This window comes from Oryctolagus cuniculus, chromosome 7 (assembly GCF_051225735.1).
Source record: "Oryctolagus cuniculus isolate XC-2025 breed Fujian yellow rabbit chromosome 7, ASM5122573v1, whole genome shotgun sequence".
In the NCBI taxonomy this organism is placed as follows: Eukaryota; Metazoa; Chordata; class Mammalia; order Lagomorpha; family Leporidae; genus Oryctolagus; species Oryctolagus cuniculus.
This window is the reverse complement of record NC_142873.1, coordinates 50,285,458-50,308,562: the sequence shown is the minus strand read 5'-3', so window position 1 is coordinate 50,308,562 and position 23,105 is coordinate 50,285,458. Positions and strand designations below refer to the sequence as shown.

Genomic DNA, 23,105 nt, shown 5'->3' with positions numbered 1-23,105 from the left:
CTCTCTGCTGTGGCCTGGGAAGGCAGTGAAGGATGGCCCGCATGGGAGACCAGGAGAAGCACCTGGCTCCTGGCTTCGGATAAGCGCCAGCTGCAGGCACACTGGCCACAGTGGCCCCTGGGGGGTGAACCAACGGAAAAGGAAGATCTTTCTCTCTGTCTCTCTCTCTCACTGTCCACTCTACCTGTTAAAAAAGAGAGATATACTACAGGGCAGTTATCATCAAAAAAGCCTGGTACTGGCACAAAAAATAGATGTGTAGACCAATGGAACAGAATAGAAACTCCAGAAATCAACTCGCTCTATCTACAACTAACTTATCCTTGACAAAGGAGCTAAAATCAATCCCTGGAGCAGAGCAGTCTCTTCAACATATGGTGCTGAGAAAATTAGATCTCTGTGTACAGAAGTCTGAAATAAGACCCTTACCTTGACCTTATACACAAATCCACTCAAAATAGATTGAAGTTCTAAATCTATGGACTAATACCATCAAATTACTAGAGAACATTGGGGAAACCCTGCAACACATTGGCATAGGAAAAGACTTCTTGGAAAAGACCCTGAAAGCATAGGCAATCAAAGCCAAAATTGACAAATGTGATTGCATCAGACTGAGAAGCTTCTGCACTGCAAAAGAAACACAATGAAAAATGAAGAAGCAACTGACAGAATGGGATAAAATGTTTGCAAACTATGCAACTGATAAAGGATTAATATCCAGAATCTATAAAGAGCTCAACAACCTCAACAGCAACAAAACAAACAATCCAGTTAAGAAATGGGCATGGGCTGACGCTGTGGCATAGTAAGCTAAGCCTCTTCCTGCAACACCAGAATCCCATATGGGCACCAGTTCTAGTCCCGGCTGCTCTTCTTCAGATTGAGCTCTTTAGCCTGAGAAAGAAGTAGAAGATGCCCTAAGTGGCTGGGCCCCTGTACCCGCATGGGAAACTGGAAGAAGCTCCTGGCTCTTGGCTTCAGATCAGCTCAGCTCCAACCATGTGGCTACTTGGGGAGTGAACCAGCAGATGGAAGACCTTTCTCTCCATCTCTCCCTCTCTCTGTAACTCTACTTCTCCAATAAATAAAATCTTAAAGAAAAAAGAAATAGTGCAAAAGACTTGAATAGACATTTTTCAAAAGAGGAAATTCAAATAGCCAATAGACACATAAAAAGTGCTCAAGATCCCTAGCCATCAGGGAAATGCAAATCAAAAATACAATGAGGTTTCACTTCTTCCCAGTTAGAATGGCTCTCATACAGAAATCAACAAACACTGTGAGGATGTGGGGCAAAAGATACCCTAATCCACTGTTGGTGGGAATGTAAACAGGTTAACCGTGTGGAAGACAGTATGGAGATACCTCAGAAATCTGAAAACAGACCCAGCCACTGTACTTCTGGGAATTTACCCAAACAAAATGAAATCAGCAAATGAAAGAGTTATCTGTACCTACATGTTTATTGCAACTCAATTCACAATAGCTAAGATATGGAATCAACTCAGATGTCCATCAATTGAAGACTAGATTTAAAAAATTATGGTATGTATATACTATGGAATACTATACAGCAGTAAAAAATGAAATCCTGTTTTATGCAACTGAAAACCATTATACTTAGTGAAATAAGCCAGTTCCAAGTAAACAAATACCATATTTTCCCCTGATCTGCAGTAACTAGTAGAGTACCTAAAAAGTAATCTTTGGAGTGAAATTGACATTTTGAGATTCAATGATTGTTTACAGATGTTTCAACAGTTGAGGAACAGTGTTTTTTTTTCTTCATACTATTTGTTTAACTCTTTATTTAGTGTAGGCTTAATCTTATTAGTATAAAGTTAACTGAAAATAAATATTTGAAAAATTAAGAATGGGAATAGGTAAGGGAGGAGAAAAAAGTGTGGGAACATGGGTGGGAGGGAGGGAAGGGTATTAGAATCACTATGTTCCTGAATCTGTATATAAGAAATACACAAAATTTGTATATATTAAATAAAATTTTCGAAAAGCCTTAAAACTGGGCCTGATGTTGTGGCATAGCAGGTAAAGCCTCCTCCTGCAATGCTGGCATCTTATATGGGTGCTGATTTGAGTCCTGGCTGCTCTACATCTGGTCCAGCTCCCTAATAATGTGCCTGGGAAGGCAGCAGAGGATGCCCCAAGTGTTTGGGCCACTGCCACCCATGTGTGAGACCCAACTGAAGCTCCTGGCTCCTGACTTTGGCCTGGCCCAGTGCTGGCTGTTGCAGTCATTTGGGGAGTGAACCAGAGATGAAAAATTCTCTTTCTGTGTGTGTATGTATGCGTGTCCCTCTCTGTAACTCTGACTTTCAAAATAAATAAATCTTTAAAAACAAACTCAGTACACTTCACTCACAAATGGCTCCAAATGGTTAGGAAGCTGATCTCCCCATTGAATGCTGGGAAAAGACAAGTGTCATGACCCTAATGAATCCAAGAGAGAATTAATTGCTCATCATTTCCAGTTTCTACTCAGGCTGTTGCCCATGAGTTGTGTTTACTCTCTGAGGAGTCCCAGAACAGCAGCCTAGAGAGAGTACATGGATACTCCCAAAAGGTCGGTCCACAGGCATTTATAAATGGCCATCCTAGCAAAGTGAAGTGTGGAGAGATCAAAAAGGATTTTTCCTCCTGCCTCATGCCATAACTGCATTCTCTGCGGCCCCTGGAATGGCAGGTGCCCCTTATAATACATTAAGATCAACAACTAGTTCCACCATGGAGTGTTCTTTCCAGCTCAAGTGCTAGTGTGGAGAGCAGCAAGCTCCACCCCCAAGTCCAGAAGTCCAAGGGCTTTCAGTGGGAGTCAGTGGTAAGTAGCTTATTTGTTTACCACCACAACTGAAAAATCTGTCCAGTGTCAATATCTACCTTCCCTCTAAGAAGATATTCTAGAAAATCATACGTATTTTCATTATCAATTTGATAATACTCATGTAATAACTTTTAAAATATCTTCTGTGTGTTTGTGTGTGTGAATTTCTGTAAAAGTATACATAGAATCTGAGTAAATTTTGCTTCAGAGATTATCTACTACAAAAGCTGAGGGATGCCTGCATTATTTAAGTGAGATGATGTACATGGCAAATTTATTCATGGTAAATAATACATAAAGCAAACTTTTGGTCTTCTGATTCTGACAAGTAAGATAGGAAAAAATAATTTTCAGAGAGAAAGTATGAGGACACATTTCTCCTTTGATGCATGACAATATGACATAGGGTACCAACAATATACTTGTTTCAATAAAATGTAATTAAATTTGCACCAAACATATGCATTAAAATATTTATTTGCTAACTAGAGGTTCTCATCTGTGCAACACAAAATATTGATGCTTGAGAGGTGTGTTGCAAGCAACTTATTAACTGCCCTGAAGCATAGGAATGATTTACTTCCCCCCAAAATCCCTTCCTTGGAAATATCATATATTTGGGGCTATTCCTAAACAGTCCATTCTCAGGCATTTGTCTTCTGAAATGATTTACTGATTTGGAAAGAAAGAAGCCAAGCTGCTGTTCCCTGGTTGGGCACAGAGCCAATGCCACAGGGTTTCCATTGGAACCATGCTTCTATGAGAAAGGACAAAACTCAGTCCCCCACAGGCCAAGGGGCTGGAGTGCCACGTTTGCTCCCACAAGTTGTTACTTTTCTCAGGTCTGTGAGATGTTTGCAGCAGAACTGCTGAACAGAAATGTCCCCCAGAGGGGCTGGAGCTTGTGGTACAGCAGGGAAGCTGCTTTTTGCAACACCAGCATCACCTGTGTTTCCAGCTCACTGCTAATGTCCCTGGAAAAGCAGTAGATGATTTGGGCCCCTGCCACCACTGGGGGAGACCTGGATGGAATTCTTGGCTCCTGGCTTCAGACTGACCCAGCCCTGGTTTCTGTAGCCTTTAGGGGAGTTAACAAGTAGATGGAAGATTCTCTCTCTCTCTCTCTCTCTCTTTTTGCCTTTCAAATAAATACATCTTTTTTTTTTAAATGTCCCCCAGAATTTGGCTAAGATGTCCTTTTTCAAGATTTTCTGTCTCTGTAAGCCTGAATAAAACACTGAATTTTTTCTCTTTCCTGTTCCATTGACTTCAACCCTGGGCCGCTAGTGAGCAGTGTTTGTGGCCCAGGCTTTGGCTTCCTGTTCACCTCCGTAGGCAGGGAGATTAGCTGCTGGTGGGCTATCAGGCTCCATGACGCCAGAGGCAAGGACCCACGGCGCCCTCTCAGGGAGAGGTCACCAGTCCTTCTCCACTCTGTCACATTTGTGGGAGGGGACTCAGCATTTGACAGCGGCTCCAAGCTGTCCATGGCATAGGCTGAGGAAGGGGTGCAATTCCCTGTGGAATCTCTAGAGAGCCACCCACTGCCTAACTTGTGACTGAACACATGGGTTATGGAATGCTGACCTATGTCATATTTCAGATGGATCTGATACTGAGAAATCCACTCCAAATAATACATGTTGTCAAGCTGGGGTTGCCTGGGCTAATTCAATTAGTAGAGAGTAAATAGTCAATAATGTAGCTTTAAAAAAAAAGATTTATTTTATTTGAACGGCAGAGTTTCAAAGAAGTGGTGAGAAAGAGAGAGAGAGAGAGAGCGTGCGAGCCTTCCATCTGCTGGTTCACTCCCCGAATGGTCACAATGGCCACAGCAGGACCAGGTTGAACCCAGAAGGCTGGAACTCCATTCAAATTTCCCACATGGGTGGCAGGGATCCAAGTATGGATTTTAACTTTTTGGCAACAAAATAAACTTTTAATTCCTTTTACCACTAAGTGTTTGAATACTCTTATATTGTGTTACATAATATTGAAACTAAAGTCCTCTCTCAGTCATGGTGTTCATAAATACTACAAGGGAATCTGGTTAAGGTAGGTGAATACTAGGTAGTGAATTGTTATATTGAGTCTGATCAGAGCACATGGAAAATGAAATCATGGCCTTAGAAATGCCATGCTTCCATATTGATAGAATAATGGAATCCCAGGTTTGAAAGGAATTGCAATGGAAAGCCAAGACACTCTGGCAAAAAGATCTCTGTGAGTGAGATCCCAGTGGAAAGAACAGGTCTTCAAAGAGGGAGGTGCCTTTCTCTGAAGGGAGGAGAGAACCTCCACTTTGACTATGACCGTGTCTAAACAAGATAAGAGTCGGAGAACTCAAGGGGCTTCCATAGCCTTGGAAACTCATAACTGGTGCATAGGGAGATTACTGATGCCATAAACAGGAGTGTCAATTTGTAAAGTCAACAACAGGAGTCACTGTGCACTTACTCCTCATGTAGGATCTCTGTCCTTAACGTGCTGTACACTGAAGCTTAATGCTATAACGAGTACTCAAACAGTATATTTCACTTTGTGTTTCTATGGGGTGCAAACGATTGAAATCTTTACTTAATGTACACTAAACTGATCTTCTGTAAAAAAAAAAAAAAAAAGAAATTATCAATTCCCAACTTGACTCTCACTGGGATTAAACATGACAATAGGTCTTATCTGATTTCATCATCATCTAAAAAAAAATCATCTATTATTTTTCACTTTATGTTTCTGTGTGGGAGCAAACTATTGAAATCCTTACTTAAGGTATACTAAGCTGATCTTCTGTATATTAAGATAATCGAAAATGAATCTTGATGTGAATGGAAGGGGAGAGGGAGTGGGAAAGGGGAGGGTTGTGGGTGGGAGGGACGGTATGGGGGGGGAAGCCATTGTAACACATGAGTCGTACTTTGGAAATTTATATTCATTAAGTAAAAGATAAAAAAAAAAAGGAATTGCAAGAGTCCACTCGATTTCTACTTGAGACTTGAATCAATCATCTTTGCAGGAGATATAGCAATCCAGCTTTTGTTTAAATATCTCCTGTACTGGAATCTTAATATTCCCTATAAATGATAAAATACTTGCTTATCTATCCAATTCACTAGTCAAACAAGAAGTTGCAAGGTTAAAAAACAAAGAAAGAATGAACACCAGGCCTGGATACTCAATTAAGTTAGAGAGGTAAAGGGTGACAGCTCAATATGCTGAGTGGATTACCAAGAAATACTTGGAATGAAGCAAGCAGGTACTTGAATATTCATACATTAGTATGAAAAAGAAGCTTTGCAGAGATTCTGGATTCAGACTACCAGGGTAACCCCTTGAAGCCTCAGTTTTTTCATCTGAAAAAATGGGCTAATGACAAGGACTGCATTTGTAAGCTGCTTTGAGAATGAATGAAGTAATCATGAAGACTGCCTGGCATACAACATGTACTCAACAAGTGTTAAATGAAGGCACAGCGATGGTGTTGTTAATGTGTACAAGAGGCTGGGAAGACATAGTGTCCTCTTGGAGGTTGGCTTGACTAATAATCACACATTTTCCAGGAAAGTGCTCAATGCTGAATAGGCAAGACAAAGTCATCTTATCATCACAGGATGTTGAGATGAAGGGGCCTCAGAGGTCAACTTGTCTGGATCTAGATCTTTGCTTTGGAAATAATGAAAGAGACACCTAAATCATGCTCTAACAGAGGTGAATTTGTAGATTTACTTATTGACTAACAGAGAAAGGGAAAGAGATAGGGAAAGGGATAGGGAAAAAGAGAGAGAATGAGAGAGAGACAGAGACAGAGACAGAGAGAGAGAGAAACTCTATCTGATGCTTCACTTTTCAAAGTATTCATATGACCAGGACTGGATAAAGCTGAAGTCAGAAGCCAGGAATCCAATCCAGATCTCCCATATAGTTAGAAGGAACCCAATTACTTGAGCCATTGCCACTGCCTCCCCAGGGTTTGCATCAGCAGAAAGCTGGAATCAGGAGCTAGAGGTGGGTATTAAGCCTAGGCACTTTGGTACTAGACATGAACAAATTAACCAGTGTTTTAACCACAAGGCCAAATGCCTACTACTCTTTCTATTTTTAAAGGAATGAGAGATTTGGGACAAATGTTATTGGGACAACACTTGGAGCAATTCAAACAGAAAAAAGCCAACTTGGGGCACCCAGCCTCCTGCCTTGGCTCCCCTGCTCTCTCTACCCAAATGCCCATCCCTGCATCTGTGTCTATTTAAACCTTGTAGGGCCCACCACCATGATGTATCTTTAAGGAAACACTATATTCTTATCTCTACTCTCGTGGACATTCTTGATGGCACTTCTTCACTCATCAATCATTTATTGAGTGCACACATGCAGGAGGATCTGGGCTGGTTTTTAACATAGAACTGAAAGACTCAGACTGTAATCTCAGGTGTAGTCAAGATGGAATGAGGGGCATTGAGAAAGTAACAAGTGTCCTAATTCTAGAGGTGTTCAAGTCGTCTGACTGAAGAAATAATATTTTAGAAAGTAGACTGAATGTTACAAGCATTCTCCCTCATACTGTAGTTCATCTTCCATTTAGACTGTGAGTTTATTGAAGACCAGAAACAGGTCTGACTCCCCTTTGAGCTCCTTTGGAGTATCTAGCATAGTGCTGAATTAGAAGCTATGGGGGAACTGAACGGGTTTAAATTGAACATGAGCCACTACCAAGAAAAGGTTGTTGGAAATGTTGAAAAACAAATGAGTTTCATCATTTGAAGAATTGTGTAGTTGGCAGGCTCCATGTATCAGATGTATAATTTGTCTCCCTTTTGTCTTCCCACTAAAAGCATAGGTGAGACATACTGGACAAATACAAAACGCTGGAGTGAACTTCTGAAACAGAATGGGCAGATTTTCTTGGTGAATTAGTTAAGACTTTTAACCTGCTAGTTAGGTGTAAATGCAGCTCTGCCTGTTAGGTGGGAACAGCCTGAACTCACCACCAAGGCAAGGTCCCTGCACCAGAAGCAATGCCCCCCGCCCCAGCAGCTCACTGGAAATGCAGGTGACTTACATGGATATGAAGGGTAGACATGAAGCACCTCTGAGTACTCCATTTGATCCTAGGCACCACCCATGCTATCAGGAAATAAACACATAAAAATGTGGGCCAGGTGAAAATAGTTCACATATGCCATAGAAACAAATGAATTCTGCCACAAGCACCTGAAATAACAGATTTTCTTTTAAATAAATTGCCCTGTGTGTTGGGATTGGGAATATGCAATTGTGTATGCTTGTGTGTTTGAGCAGAAAACATGCGTATGTTTGAGTAGATCAGGAATTTACTGGGCAACATGAAAATTAGATTTAGGCTGGCGCCACGGCTCAATAGGCTAATCCTCCGCCTGCGGCGCCAGCACTCCAGCTTCTAGTCCCGGTCGGGGTGCCGGATTCTGTCCCGGTTGCCCCTCTTCCAGTCCAGCTCTCTGCTGTGGCCCGGGAGTGCAGTAGAGGATGGCCCAAGTACTTTGGCCCTGCACCTGCACGGGAGACCAGGAGAAGCACCTGGCTCCTGGCTTCGGATCAGTGCGGTGCGCCGGCCGCAGTGCAGCGGCCACTGGGGGGGTGAACCAATGGAAAAAGGAAGATCTTTCTCTCTGTCTCTCTCTCTCACTGTCCACTCTGCCTGTCAAAAAAAAAAAGAAAGAAAGAAAGAAAATTAGATTTAAAAATTTTAATCATTGCTTCATGCTATCGAAATCAAATTTGAATAGATGTTTCCCTGATGTACTAGAAGGGTTTTCAAAATTACACCAGTTTCCCTGGCTTTAGTTTATGCCCATTCTGTTTCCTTTGAGGAAATAAACTCCTTCAGTTTAGTCAGCAAAGCATTTTTTTTCTCAGTCAAAGCAAAAAAAAAAAAAAAAAAAAAAAAAAAAAAAAAAAAAAGAACAAGAACATTCCTCTTTTCAGACCTTTAGGCTTCTCTATTTTCCAGTTTATGTGCAAATTTTGAAATTATTTATGTTCAACTTCAGTACCAACTTTCTATTGAAATTTAAGTAATCTGAGCTTCTCAAAGCCTTGAGATTTGGAATTTTTAATAAATGCTCTGTTGCTCTATTAATTGTGTGTCAATAATTCTTACAATTCTGGAGAAAGCAGATTGTTCTACAGGTTGTTGTAAGAACCAAAAGCCATTACACGTAAAAAGCTTAGATGTAACACAATAAAACATCAATGCATAATGGGCATTTAATAAATGTCAGCTGTTATTATCCATTTCTATACATTACTCAGTTTGTATTTCTTAACTGAACTTAGGTATGCTAAAATGTCTTTTCAAACAAAGAGTTTTCATTAGATTGGTTATACTAAGTCAATTTATTTTTCTTTTTTTTAAAAAAAGCAGGATATTTTCTTTTTTTATGATTATTTGTATTTGACAGGTAGAGTTATAGACAGTGAGAGAGAGAGACAGAGAGAAAGGTCTTCCTTTTTCCATTGGTTCACTCCCCAAATGACTGCTACTGGTTCGCTGCGCTGATCCAAAGCCAGGGGCCAGGTGCTTCCTCCTGGTCTCCCATACAGGTGCAGGGCCCAAGCACTTGGGCCATCCTCCACTGTACTCCCGGGCCACAGCAGAGAGCTGGACAGGAAGAGGAGCAACCGGGACTAGAATCCGGCACCCATATGGGATGCCGGCAAAGTGAGCCACAGCACTGGCCCCGAGTCAATTTACTTCTTAAGGAAAAGACTTACCTCTTTTAAATGGTTCTAAACAAGTTTTTAAAAGCCAGACACTTCTGTGTACAGAACTGGCCTTAGAACAGTCATCCTCACACTATTTTTCCTATAAAATGTATCCTCCTGTGATTGTGGAAAATAAAATCATTGTTACATAGCAGAGGGCTTATTATTGAAACAGCCTATATTTATGCAGCAGCATGTAAATTTCAAGGGGCATGTCTATATTGCATCATACAAAGTGTCATTAGTAGTGACTGCTGATGGATTTTGAAGATGGTGATGGTGATGATGATGATGACAGCGATGCAACATAGTTGCCCTGTCTCCAGAGAATGAGCATCAAGGAGAAGAAAAATGGGATGGATCTTGTTGCTTATTCCATTTCATCCCCTAGACCCACAAGAAATGAGATTAGCTAGTCAGACCAAGGGAAAAATTACAAATAAGTATAGACATATAGACACGTACAGAGAGGTTTCTGTGTAATGCCCCATAATTATGGGCTTCAGGAACTGAAGTAATTAAAAGTCACATTCAAGATCTTTACAATAGATAGTGTGTACAACTTCCAAAACCATAGCTTTTTAAATTTCTGAACATTTACACTCAGTTTTCCAATTTAGATATCTGTGGATTACGCCTAAGTTCCCCCAGAGTAAACTCTCCTGGTGCTGCCTTTGATGAGGAATTTCATTTCTTTCTATAAATATATTTGCACATCTACCTATAAAAGAAGTTGTCATTTCTACCTTTTTGATATGGGGAGTTAAAAGAAAGTACATGTCACTGAGTTTTGAATGACTTGAAGTTCATCTATGCAGCTGATAGAGAAAACAGGAAAAAAAAAGCACACTTATAAAAGAAGAGTACATGTAGATTCTTAGCTCACATCCAATATTGATTTATGATAAACAACACTAATAAGAGAAATGCTTATTATTTGGGGAAATTGCTTAGGGAAAGTAGTGCCTACAGCTCTGGTTAGGATGGTGATTATTTTTAAATACTTCCTCTATACATGCAAGCTTTTCCATAAAAAAGGATTGTGAGGGTCCCACCTTAGCCTTTCCCCCTCAATCTGTTCTTGCTAGATTTCACTTATGTCTGTAGCTGCAAAGGTTGCATTCAAGACAATGATTCCCAAACCTGTATCCAGTTCTATCCAGTGTCCCAAGGATAAATCTTGTACTTTCAACTGCCTGTTTGGGATTTTTAAACAGATGTCTCACAGGCACCTAGCATTCAACATTACTCAAATTTAACCAGCTATCTCCTCCTAAATCTAGGACACCACATGTATTTTGTATTTTAATTAATGATTATAATTAATGAGCATCTACTTGGACTTTCCTCACCAACTTTAAAGTGCTCCAAATTCAGCTCCTTCTCTATGGACTACTGCTTTAGCAATTTTCTCCAAAGCCCTCATCCTCTGTTACCCACCATGTCATTGGTATCTGGCTGTAGCACTCTGATACTCTCTTGGGCTAAGCAAAAGTGCTACAACCAGAGGCACGTGAACTCTAAGGAACTCTGAGGGTGGCTTCACAACTGTATGCCCCACCACCCAACACTGTATGCAGCTCCTGTGCATTGGCGTATGTGCGTTTGCTATCTATGGTTATTTTCAGTTGCTCAGTTCTCATGATTTTCTAAAACAGGCAATTCCCCTCAGAAGTGCCCTGATTCCAGTCTGCCCTTGTGTAGAATGGAGTCTGTGGTTCCCATTTTTGATCCTCTGTGATCATCCATGGCCATTTTCATACTTAAGCCTGGCTTCTAGCAGACATCTTGGCTCTCTCTGGCCCATGCAGAGGGGGAGTGCATGTTCTGAGGTCCTTATTGCAAGATCACTCAGTTCTTTTTGTCTCCAAGGACTTGCCCACATAGGCAGGCCTGACTCAGCTTCACAAAACCTAGTCCTATGCCCCAAAGGCAGCCAATTCCCTGCCTCCCACCGCCCCCGCCCCTGGGCATCTAATGAGCTTCAGCATAAAGAGGAAAATCATCAAGCTCCTCACAATTAATTTTTTTAGAGTTCTCACAATTAATTTTTTAGAGTTTGGCAGCAACTATCTAGAATTGTCCCACTAGCTCCTTGCAACCTAGCAGGAATTTCTGGGAACAGGAGATGTGCTTGTGAGACTAGGGACCTCCAAGACTCAGAATCTGGCTGTCTTGCTTCTTCTAACAGTGATGCAGGTCTCTGAGAAGATCACCAGTGGCCTAGAGACTTCAGGGTCCTTTCTCCTATAAGGTCAGGACAACACAAGTCTTCTGACTTTTCTTGACTATGGCTGGACATCAATGGTATTTTACTTGGTATTTTTACCAACAATGTTGTCTGGCATGCCAGTTTGCCACCTCATTACCTATGAGATAGCTTTCTTAGACATGGTCCTCCTCCCAGTGAAATATACAGAGAGGAAAACACCTATAAGAGTACTTCAAAAGGCTTATGGAAAACAAAATTAAAGATAAGTTTATCACAAAAGAACTTTTGAAATTCATGCATACAAGGGGTCTCCAAAAGTTTCATAGAAAATGTATACTATAAAAAAATGCATGGATCTCAAAAATTGTATGGCATCAAAATAATTTCATCTTTTAATTCCATTTTCCATGTACTTTTTTATAAACCTTTTATTTAATGAGTATAAATTTCATGAGCACATATTTAGGAATACAGCAATTCTTCCTACCTTACCTGCCACCCCACCCCTACTCCCTCCCCCTTTCCTCCTCTCTCTCCCATTCCCAGTCCCATTCTTCATTAAGATACACTTTTAATTAAATTTATACATCATGTACTTCTTGAAGTACGCTTATGCATCCATTGTGATGGCTTTGTATCTGTGGTCCACATATCATGTGACCACCTATCACATGTACTCCTCTAAATAAATCATTGTCAGGAAATCACTTGATAATTATTTGTATAATGTGCTATGAACTGAACTATAATTGTGGTAGAGAAGCAGCAGAGAAATGCAATAATGGGAAAAACTATTTAAGTCTTAATGATTCAAAAGATACTTAGGTCTGGTTCTGACTAATTTGGAGATGAAAATTGAATTGAAAATATGTATCCTACTCTTATTATTTTTAAAAAATCTTTTTAAAACTTCATTGTAATTCATTTTTTAAAACAATTATAATTCACATTCAATAAAATATACAAATCTTAAGTGTACAGACTGATAAAGTTTTATATCTACATAAATTACCAAAATCAAGATATAGAATATTTCTGTCACCCCACAAAATTACATTATACTCTTTTCCAACTAATTCCATCCCCAACTACCAGAAGTAACCACTATTATTACCTGATCACTATAGTGTGGTTTTGCCTATTCTTAAACTTTATTTAAAGAATGAGGTTCATATAAAATATATTCTTTTACATCTGGCTTCTTTCACTCAACAAATTATTTTGAGATTTGTCAGTGTTATTGCATGTATCAGTAACTTGTGTTCTTTTAAAATAATTGTGCATTAAACCACTATATGACAAACCATAATGTGTAATCCATTGTTCTGTGGATAGGCTTACTGTTTGAGCCATTATTAATTCTCATACAAATATTTTCTGAAGAGTGAGGCATTTTGAGAACATGTTTAGGAATGGAATTGTGGAATAACTGCATGTTTAATTAGAAATTCTAAAAAATTTTCTAAAAGTGATTAAATAGACTTCTGGTTTCAGCTTGGATGTCTCAGATCTAGAAAACATGCTGCTTCCATCATTACAGCAATTTAAAAATAGAAAATTAATGACTTTTCTCAAATTAGAGAATTGAGGTTACAAAGCAAACACTAAACAAAAATCTGGGAAGAAACAGACAGCTATGAAGACCCATGTCTTTTCTTTTTAACTGAGCAAGAAGCCACTATAATGACAGATCCAGAAATTCAGGGAACACCAAGGAGGATTGATAATAATTTAAAAAAGAACCCAAAGCACATATTCAAGTTTTTGTACAGACAAAATGAAAATCTTGAAAGCAGCTGAAAAAAAAAAAAATGACAGAGCACCACAACTAAGAATAACGGCAGACTTTTCATCTAAAACTACAGAAGCAAAAAGATAATTGTGTGAAATGTCTAAAGTGCTAAATGAAAACAAAAACTGTTAATACAAATTATATCTCTTAAATATTAAGAGAAATAAGTATTTTTCTTAAATAAAAACTGTACTGCCAGCAGAATACTCTACAGGAAATGTAAAAACTCTTCAGGTACAAGGACTATGAGATAGGACAGAAACTTAGATCTATACAAAGGCATGAAGGATGTTAAAATATAAATGCTTTGGGGTGAATAGTATTCTCAACATCCATGCCTAATCAGAACCTGAGTTTGTATTCTTCCTTGGAAATACAGTCCTTGAAGTTCTAATTTTTTAAGTTAACATGAGACCATGCTGGATTAGGGTGTGCACTAAACTCATTGAGTGGTGTCCTTTATTTTTTTTTTAAGATTCTATGTATTTATTTGAAAGTCAGAGTTACACAGAGAGAGAAGGAGAGGAGGAAGGAGAGAGAAAGAGAGAAAGAGAGAGAGAGAGAGAGAGAGAGAGAGTGAGTGTTAGTCTTCCATCAGCTGTTTCACTCCCCAATTGGTGGTAATGGCTGGAACTGCACCGAATTGAAGCCAGGAGCCTCTTCTGGGTCTCCCACACAGGTGCAGAGGCCCAAGGACTTGGGCCATCTTCTACTGCTTTCCCAGGCCATAGTAGAGAGCTGGATTGGAAGCGGAGCAGCCAGGACTCAAACTGGTGCCCAAATGGGATGCCGGCACTGCAGGCAGCGGCTTTACCCACTACAACACAGCGCCAGCCCCGAGTGGTGTCCTTAAAAGGAGAGGACACACAAGGGTGCATACAGGGAAGAGATCAGGTAAACATGGAGGCAAAGGTGAGGCAGGTGCAAGCTAGGCAGTACCACAAGTGTCACCTGGAATGACAAGAAGCTAGGAAGAGGTAGAAAAGAGTTCTTCTGTAGAGCCTCCAGATTGTGTTTTAAAATGCAGCTTCCAACCACATAGCATCTAAAAGAATTCCACTTTAAATACAAGGAGATGGGGGCTGGCACTGTGGTGCAGTAGATTAATCCTCCGTCTGAGGCACAAGCATCCCATATGGGTGCCAGCTCCCCACAGAGGTGCTGGCTGTAGTCCCAGATGCTCCTCTTCGGATCCAGCTCTCTGCTGTGGACTGGGAATGCAGTGGAAGATGGCCCAAGTGTTTGGCCCCTGCACCCACATGGGAGACCCAAAAGCTCCTGGCTCCTGGCTTTGGATCTGCCCAGCACCAGCCACTGCAGCCATTTGGGGAGTGAACCAGTGGATGGAAGACCTCTCTGTCTCTCCCTCTTACTGTCTGTAACTCTACCTCTCAAACAAATAAAATAAAATCTTTAAAAATAAATAAATATAAGGAGATGTAAGGGTTAAAAGTAGAAGAGTATAAAAGATATACTACATAAACACTGAGTAAATAGGGGATAGCTACATTAATTTCAGAGAAAATAGACTTCAGAAGAAGGAAGACTTTCACGGATTAACAGAAACATTACACAATGATAAAGAAATCAGTGCTCCAGGAAGACAACAATCCTTTATGTGTATCCAATTGAGAAAGAGCTTAAACTTACACAAGGTCAAAACTGCCAGATTTGAAAGGAGAAATAAATGGATGCACAAGTACAGTTGGAAATGTCAGCACTACCTTCTCATGTATAATGAGTATCATACAAAGCTTATTCTTCAGTCATAACAAAATCACAGTAATAGAAAGATACCTGGAAAATCCCTAATATTTGCATATTAAACAATGTTTTAAAATAACTCAGGGCTATCAAATGCCTTTTGGAACCTTGTGACCCACAATGGCGATCAAGTTTTGGCTCTGTCTCCTAATTTTGACCCTGGAAGGCAGCTGTGATGACTCAAGTAATTGAGTTCTGGCCACCCATGCGGGAGACCTGAAGTGAGTGCCTGGCTTCTGGATTTGGCCCCTTGGCCATCACAGGCATTTGGTGAGAGAATCAGCAGATAGGAACTCTCTGTCGTTCCTCTTTAATTAATTCTCCCTCTCCCTCTTAAATTAATTCTTTAAAAATTAAAATAACACATGGGGCAAAGAGAAAGTCTCAAAGGAAATTTTTAAATATTTTGAACTGAATGAAAATAAAAACATAATAATCCAAAACTTGCATTAGCAGTCTGTAAACAAATTTGTTAACATTTAATGTCTATATTAGAAAAGACATATCTAAATTTAGTAACCTAAACTTTCACTTTAAACTAACAGAATATTAAACCCAAAGCAAACAAAAGCAAAGAAATAATAAAGATTAGAGTAGAAATCAATGAAATTGAAAAAGATAGAGAAAAGTCAATGAAAATAATCTTGTTCTTTGAAAAGATCAATAAAACTGATAAACTTTTAGTCAGACTCACTAAGGAAAAAAGCAAGAAGATACAAATTATAAATATTAAGAATAAGAGCGATCAATACCTATCCTATATTAAAAGGATAATTATGGAATACCACAAGCAATTCTATGCTCATAAATTCAACTACATAGATGAAATGTACTTGAAAGACATCAAAGGTACCAAAACTACTCAAGATGGAACAATGTGGAGATTTAAACACACATGCATGGACGCACACACACACACACAACACACACACAGATATATGAATTTGTAGACAGCAAGATGGTACAAGTCAAGGAGAAAAAAACTCATAGATGTAAAACTCAGGAGCTGCAGGCTGAATATGGATGCAGGATTTCACTCCTAAAGAAGGTTTATGTGGCTACTACTATTATTACAACTACTACATCACTGTGAAGAGAGGGAGTATACAGTTCCTGTAGCTAACATGATTTTTCAGCTTCTGTCTTTCTTAACAAGGAACTCACATATGAGTGGCCACACAAGCCCCACTGTGGAGTGGCTGGAACGGAGGGTGCGTTCTGTCTTGCCGATCATGACCTCCTTGGTCACACACCCACATGTGAGGAACCCCATCATTGTTGAATCCTTTCATATCCTAACTGTGCGTTAGCACCCAATAACACATGACTGGCAAAAAAAGAAAAAATATATTTCTAGTTTAAACCCTTCCATAAAAGAAAAGCCCAAGCTCATAAGTATTCATTGTTGATTTTTTTACCATTCAAGAAAGAAATAATAACAATTCTATACTTAGAAATCTCCTAGAAAACCTAAGAGAAACCTCCCAACAGATTTTGTAGGGCCAGCGTCACACTGAGAATGAAAGTAGACAAAGATATCACAAGAAAAGAAAGTCATAAGCCAATATCATCCCTCAAGAAAATAGATCTAAAAACTCCTCAACAAAAATGTTAGCAAAATGAATCAAGAAATATATAAAGAGAATAACATCACAATCAATTGAAATTGATCTAAGAACAGTAAGGTTTGTTCAAAATTCAAAAAGTTATTCAATATAATCTCATATTAATAAACTAAAAAAGGAAAAATATCATCTCAATGGATGCAGAAAAATCATGACAAAGTTCAATATCTATTCATGATTTAAAAAAAAAGACAACTATTAGTAACATTGGGATAAAAGGGGACTTTCCAATCTGATAAGGAGCACTGAGCATAGGTAATGAGCTAACCACGTAACTTACATTATCTCATGTTTCTTCTTCCAACAACTGTAAGATACATACCACTAATATCACAATACTATGTGCAAGGTAAGGAACAGAGATCAACCACATATAGTAAATAGCGATTGTAGGATTTCAATCCACACAGACCTAGCTCAAGAGCCCATTGTTTCTGCTAACTTATCTTGCCTCCAAGATTGAAAAGAAACAGAAATTGCAGTTCAGAAAAATGGATCAGAGATTAGATAACTTATAGAAAATTGGTAATTATATCAATTCCCTTTTCAGTAACAAATCTTTTTCTTTTTGAAGTCAAATCTTAAGACTACTAAAATTTATCTTACTGATAAAAAACATATAAGTATTGCTTAAAATAGATCTTATATCTTATAAATCCCCACAACATAAAAATTCCTGTTAAATGGTATCCATTTATTTTAAAATGGGCTGACTTAGAATTTTATTCTGGAGATGGGCATTTGGTATATCCCACATTGGAGTGTCTGGCTCAAGTCCCAGCTCCAACTCCAATCCCAGATTCCTGCAAATGTGCACCCTGGGAGGCGGCAGGTGATAACTCAAGTAGTTGAGTACCTGCCACTCATGAGGAAGACCTTAACTGAGTTTCTGGTTCCAGCCTGGCACAAGCTTGGCTGTTGTGGGCATTTGGGAAGTGAACCTGTAGGTGAAAGATCTCCTTGTGTCTCTCTCGTATCTCACCCTTTCTTTCTGTATTTCAAATAAAATGCAAATAAACAAAATTCTAAATTTTTGAATAAACAGATATATTCATAGATACTTATATATAAAAATTTTCATTCTAGTGTTATAATAGTAACAAGAATGGAAGCCATCTAAATATTCAATCGAAATGGAGACAATAAATTTATTTGGTACTATAGAATACAATGATATCATGGAAATTTTTGCTTATATATTACAAACCTATAAACAGAGTTCCAGATTCACAGGGTGAAGCAAAGCTAGGATAGAATACACTGGAAGATGGCATAGGTTCTATGCATAATTCTATTCTCCATCTATCTGCGTTTTCTTAATTTTTCACAATGAAAATGTTACTATAAAGTTAGATATTTACCAAAAACAATTAAACAGTGAAGTTTAACGTTAGCAGAATATACTGCAGAGCCAGTGAGCAACGAGCTTACTCTAAGATGGGAATTAGTAGCTTGTTGTAGGTTTTGACCAGGTTTTCGTTTATTCTTACCAACGAGCAGCCAAGCAAAACTGTGAGTAGTTATGATTGAAGACACTCCTACTCCCCTCTCTCCATAGTTCAGGCCACTTTGTACACAGTATCTGACTTGGCCCATTTGGAGTGCTTTCAATGCATTCACAACATGGTTTTTTCTTGTTTTGTTTTTGTTTTTGTTTTTTGTTTTTTGTTTCATAGCTGTGACACCATTTGAGATGAACAACCAAACATCTGTCACCGAGTTCATCTTCTTGGGATTTTCCAACCACTCTGATCTACAGGGCCTGCTCTTCGTGGTCTTCCTGGTCATTTACCTGACAACGCTCCTGGGGAACGTGCTCCTAATAATGGCCACCAGGCTCAGTCCTGCTCTCCATACTCCAATGTATTATTTCCTCAGCAACTTGAGCTTCTTGGACATCTGCTACACTTCTACCACTGTTCCAGTCATGCTCGTGAACTTCTTCCGGGAAAAGAAGACCATCTCCTACGAGGGCTGCCTTTCCCAGATGTTCTTCCTCGTGACATGTGCTGGCACCGAATGTGTCTTGTTGGCTGCTATGGCTTATGACCGCTACGTGGCCATTTGCTGCCCTCTCCAATACCCAGTTCTCATGAAAGCGAAGGTCTGTGTTTGCTTGGTGACTGCATCCTGGATGTGTGGGCTGGTGAACTCTGTGACGCACACCGTGCTGACAGCCTCACTCACTCTGTGTGGGCCCAACCACATCAGCCACTTCCTCTGTGACATCCCCTTGCTCCTGAAGCTCTCCTGCTCAGACACCTCTGTCAATGAGTCTGTGCTGCACGTGGCCAGCACCACCATCGGCCTGAGCCCCTGCCTCTTCACGGCGGTGTCCTACATACGCATCGTCTCTGCCATCCTTCAGATTCCCTCTGCTCAGGGCAGGAGCAAGGCCTTCTCGACCTGTGCATCCCACCTCACTGTGGTGGTGGTCTTCTTTGGAACAGCCAACTTCAACTATGACAAACCCAGCGAAGGCTACTCCCTGGACATGGACATCTTGGTCTCTGTGCTCTTCTGTGTTGTGACCCCCATGTTGAACCCCATCATCTACAGCCTGAGGAACAAGGAGGTCAAGGGTGCCCTGAGGAAGCTGGCTAGAGTGCACATTGTCTGACACCATCAGTGCCTAGGACAATAGCCCTTGAATTGAGATATATAACAAGCTGAAAAACATCCAAGGGATTTGTACATAGTTTTGGGAAGACTATGTCTACATTTTTCAGTTACTTTATAACCCATTCCTCAGATTGATCTTTCCAAGTACCCTTTTCTCATTTTGCCAAATCAAGACGTGTCAGCTCTTTTGGGTTGATTTTCAATACCGTCCATATCCTGCATTCTGCCCACAACACAAGAGTAGAAAGCCTAGAATCATTATTTCCCAAACTCCCTTTCCAGAAGTTTTCCAGCTCAGATTCTGCCAATAGGTATCATATGGTTGAGGGCAGAAAGAGAATGGAATAAATAAGAGTTGCATTTTAGGTAGGTGGGAGATAAGAGAGGTGGAGGGGGAGAAGGTAGCAGAGGAGGAGGAGGAAGAGATAAAATTGTCATTTTCTGATTTCTTAGCAGCAGTGGTACTGCAGGTACAAGGACAGACCTCGAGGGTGGCGACTGCTATTGTCTGTGGTCCCCTTCCACTGCTGTCCCTGAAAGGTCGCAAAAGTAAGGGATGAATGTCTTCCTATAGAGAAGTTAGACACTTCCATATAGAGGGTAATATGATCTCTACCTTTTCTCTCTTCTAGTCCTCCCAACAATATTACATTTCCTGTGCTAAATCCCCATTGGTTGAAATATCTGGAGTAGTTTTTGTATGTCCTCTCTGGACATTCATTGTTGTAGCACTTTTAACAGGAGTGGTTCTAGGAAACAGATTTTCAAAGGTGGGATTGGCTGTGTGACCTGAGACAGTTGGAATGTATTGATGACATCGCAGCAAATGGGCAATGGAAATCCTAGAGTTAGTGGTGTGCACTAACAAAACAGATACTTAAAATTATCAGCACTCATTATCTGAAATAAAATGTCCACTGCAACCCAAGCTTTGGAAGACCCAGGCACTGCTGCAATAGACTTGGACGGTGGGAACAAAGACTACATGATTACTTACTGATGACGATGAGAAATTTACAGGAAGAAAATGACAGGCTCAGCATTAAATTTTTCCCTCAAGTCAAAGCCAAAAATCAAAAAATCTTTTATCTCTTGAAACTGATAAAGCTTAGTATCATAATAAAAATCTGATTCTGTGGATTTCAGAATTACCAAGTAAATTGTAAATCCACAGTTTCTCCAGGTCTCTGAAGTGTCAATTGACTGGAAAATGAAAGGAACCCTAATTAAAATTGGACAGATGTTATAATCTTGAAGCCTTAGTCTCCCTAAGCTTCCTTGCCCTCATAAGCAGACAATCCTCTCCTATCTGAGGACATCATCTTTCTCCAAGTTGAAAAAACTACAATGACCTCATTGAGGCAATTATAAGTAATGCTTATGCTTTTTTTAAAAAAATATTTTATTTGAAAGGCAAAGTGACAGAGAGAGAAGGACAAAGGCAAAGAGATCTTCTTTCCATTGATTCGTTCCCCAAGGACCCACAACAACTGGGACTGGGCTGGGCCAAATCCAGGAGCCAGGAACTCCATCTGGGTCTCCCACATGGGGGCCAGGAACCCAAACACTTGGAATATCATCCATTGCCTCTCAGGTGCATTTTTAGGAAGCAGGATTGGAAGTGTAACGTAGCCAGGACTTGAGCTAGGCACTCTGATATGGGATGAAGGGCTCTGAAGCAGCAGCTTAAGCTGCTGCACTGTACTGCCTGCCCTTCTTTAAGATCCTCATCCATCATCCCTCATTGCTACCAGACTCCTGGTAGGGATCTAATCCCAGACTACCCAAGGGTAATGGCACAAGGAATAGCCCTGAAGATAATAAGGCTCACACAAAAAAATCAACATTTTACTATTTTTCACTGATAGAAGCCTTAAGCATATGTATGACAACAGGTCATAAGGGTGCTAGATCAAAGAAAACAGAACATATTGCTGAGTCATCAATATATTCAGTGGGTGCACTTACTACAATTGTTGAGTTCAATTTAACAGTTTCTTTCATTGGTTGACTGAAACCTAGAATCAGTGGTGACTTACATTCAATAAAATTCAGACACCAGAGCATCCTTGGTCTAAGGCAAAGAGTGAGATCCAAAGGTTTCAGGAAATAAGAACATCGGATTGGAGATATTTTATATGACCCCACCCTTACCCTAGTCCCACGAACAAAGTACTCAAGGAGGGACCAGAGCATGTACCCTATACCAAGGCTTCAAATGCACTGGTCAAGGGAGCAGCAGTCTCCTTGTAAGGTTTGCAGTAGCTATCCTCTGCAGACTGGGGGTGGCACTAGAGAGGCCATCACTGAAGTGGGCCCCCTGAGTGCTGTGGGGATGATGGGATTCTGAAGTGGTAGAGGCCATGTGGCTGAGCAGTAACCAGAACATTTTAATCTGCAGAGATCCTTGGCAGTGGCTAAATGATCATGGTGTCTGTAGATCTGAAATACGGTTGTGTCTGACTAAATAATGGGGATATGTCCTGAGGAATACTTCATTAGGTGATTTCATCACTGTGCAAACATTATAGATTGTACTTATACAAACCTAGTGGTATAGCCTCCTATTCATCTACACTACATGGTACATACTATTATATGTGCAAAACATCATTATGAGGTGCATGACTGAAATGGATGCCCCACTAAAGTAGTATCTGTTCTATATAATGTGAAAAGCTCTTAAGTCTGATGACTACAATCATTGCTTCAGTCGTTCCAAGAAGAAGTTACCCCCAGAGTAAGTTCTCACCTCAGGTCCCTTGAACTCACAGATCCAACGATGTTTGTAGGGTCTCTGGCATGTGGAATGCCATACAAAGCTTCCCAGAGCCCAGGAGGGAGTTGTAGAGTTTAAAGCAAATACACTTCTAGAATTTAGAGCAAAGTCATGTCCTTTTCTGCAAATACACTTCTTTTGTGAAACAGCTCATGGCTGCTATTGGGGCATCAAAGATACTAAACACCTGGCCATGGGATACAAAGTGACAAAATTATCTGAGGTGTACATATGAATTACATGTTCTCTGACCCACCAACCACAGATAGGGCTGAGTGAAGCAGCACAACAAAATCAAGTGAAGTGGTATGTACAATAGGCTCAAACTATGCCTAAAGGGAGTTCCAAGATGGCGGAGTAGGGAGGGAGCTTACTGCTCTAGTCTAGAAGATAGCTTTTAAAAAGTGGAGAGAGTGCAGTCTCAGGGAAGAGTTAGAGAGAAAACAGCAAAGGAAACTCTGGGCAAATTAGAGGGACATGGTGAATCTATGTGGAATGTATGGATGCCCACAACTCAGGACTCCAGCAGCCAAGAGCCTATGCACCAGCATTGGAAAGTGAGGTGAGACCAGACCAATAAAGCTGCAGGAAGAACCTAGAGGGAACCCAGCTTGGAGCCCTTGAGAGATGATGTACCTGCCAAACTAGTGAATAAAAAAAGGAGGGACACGTTTCTCTCTCCCTGATCACAACAGTGTCCTGTAACAAGTCGATAGAACAGCATCATTTTG

General features: G+C 40.1%; 1 protein-coding gene across 1 annotated transcript; it reads left to right on the top strand.

Annotated features, from left to right (window-relative positions):
* Window positions 1-18,408: 18,408 nt before the first annotated feature.
* Window positions 18,409-19,593, top strand: LOC100342303 (olfactory receptor 5V1). The gene has a single exon (XM_008265574.5). The coding sequence runs from the start codon at window positions 18,667-18,669 to the stop codon at window positions 19,591-19,593; it is 927 nt and encodes a 308-aa protein (XP_008263796.4). The 5' UTR covers window positions 18,409-18,666.
* The last annotated feature ends 3,512 nt before the right edge of the window (window positions 19,594-23,105 follow it).

Bases quoted from the DNA above. Each gene is read 5' to 3' on its own strand.
- LOC100342303 (XM_008265574.5), top strand. From the start codon at position 18,667: ATGAACAACCAAACATCTGTCACCGAGTTCATCTTCTTGGGATTTTCC.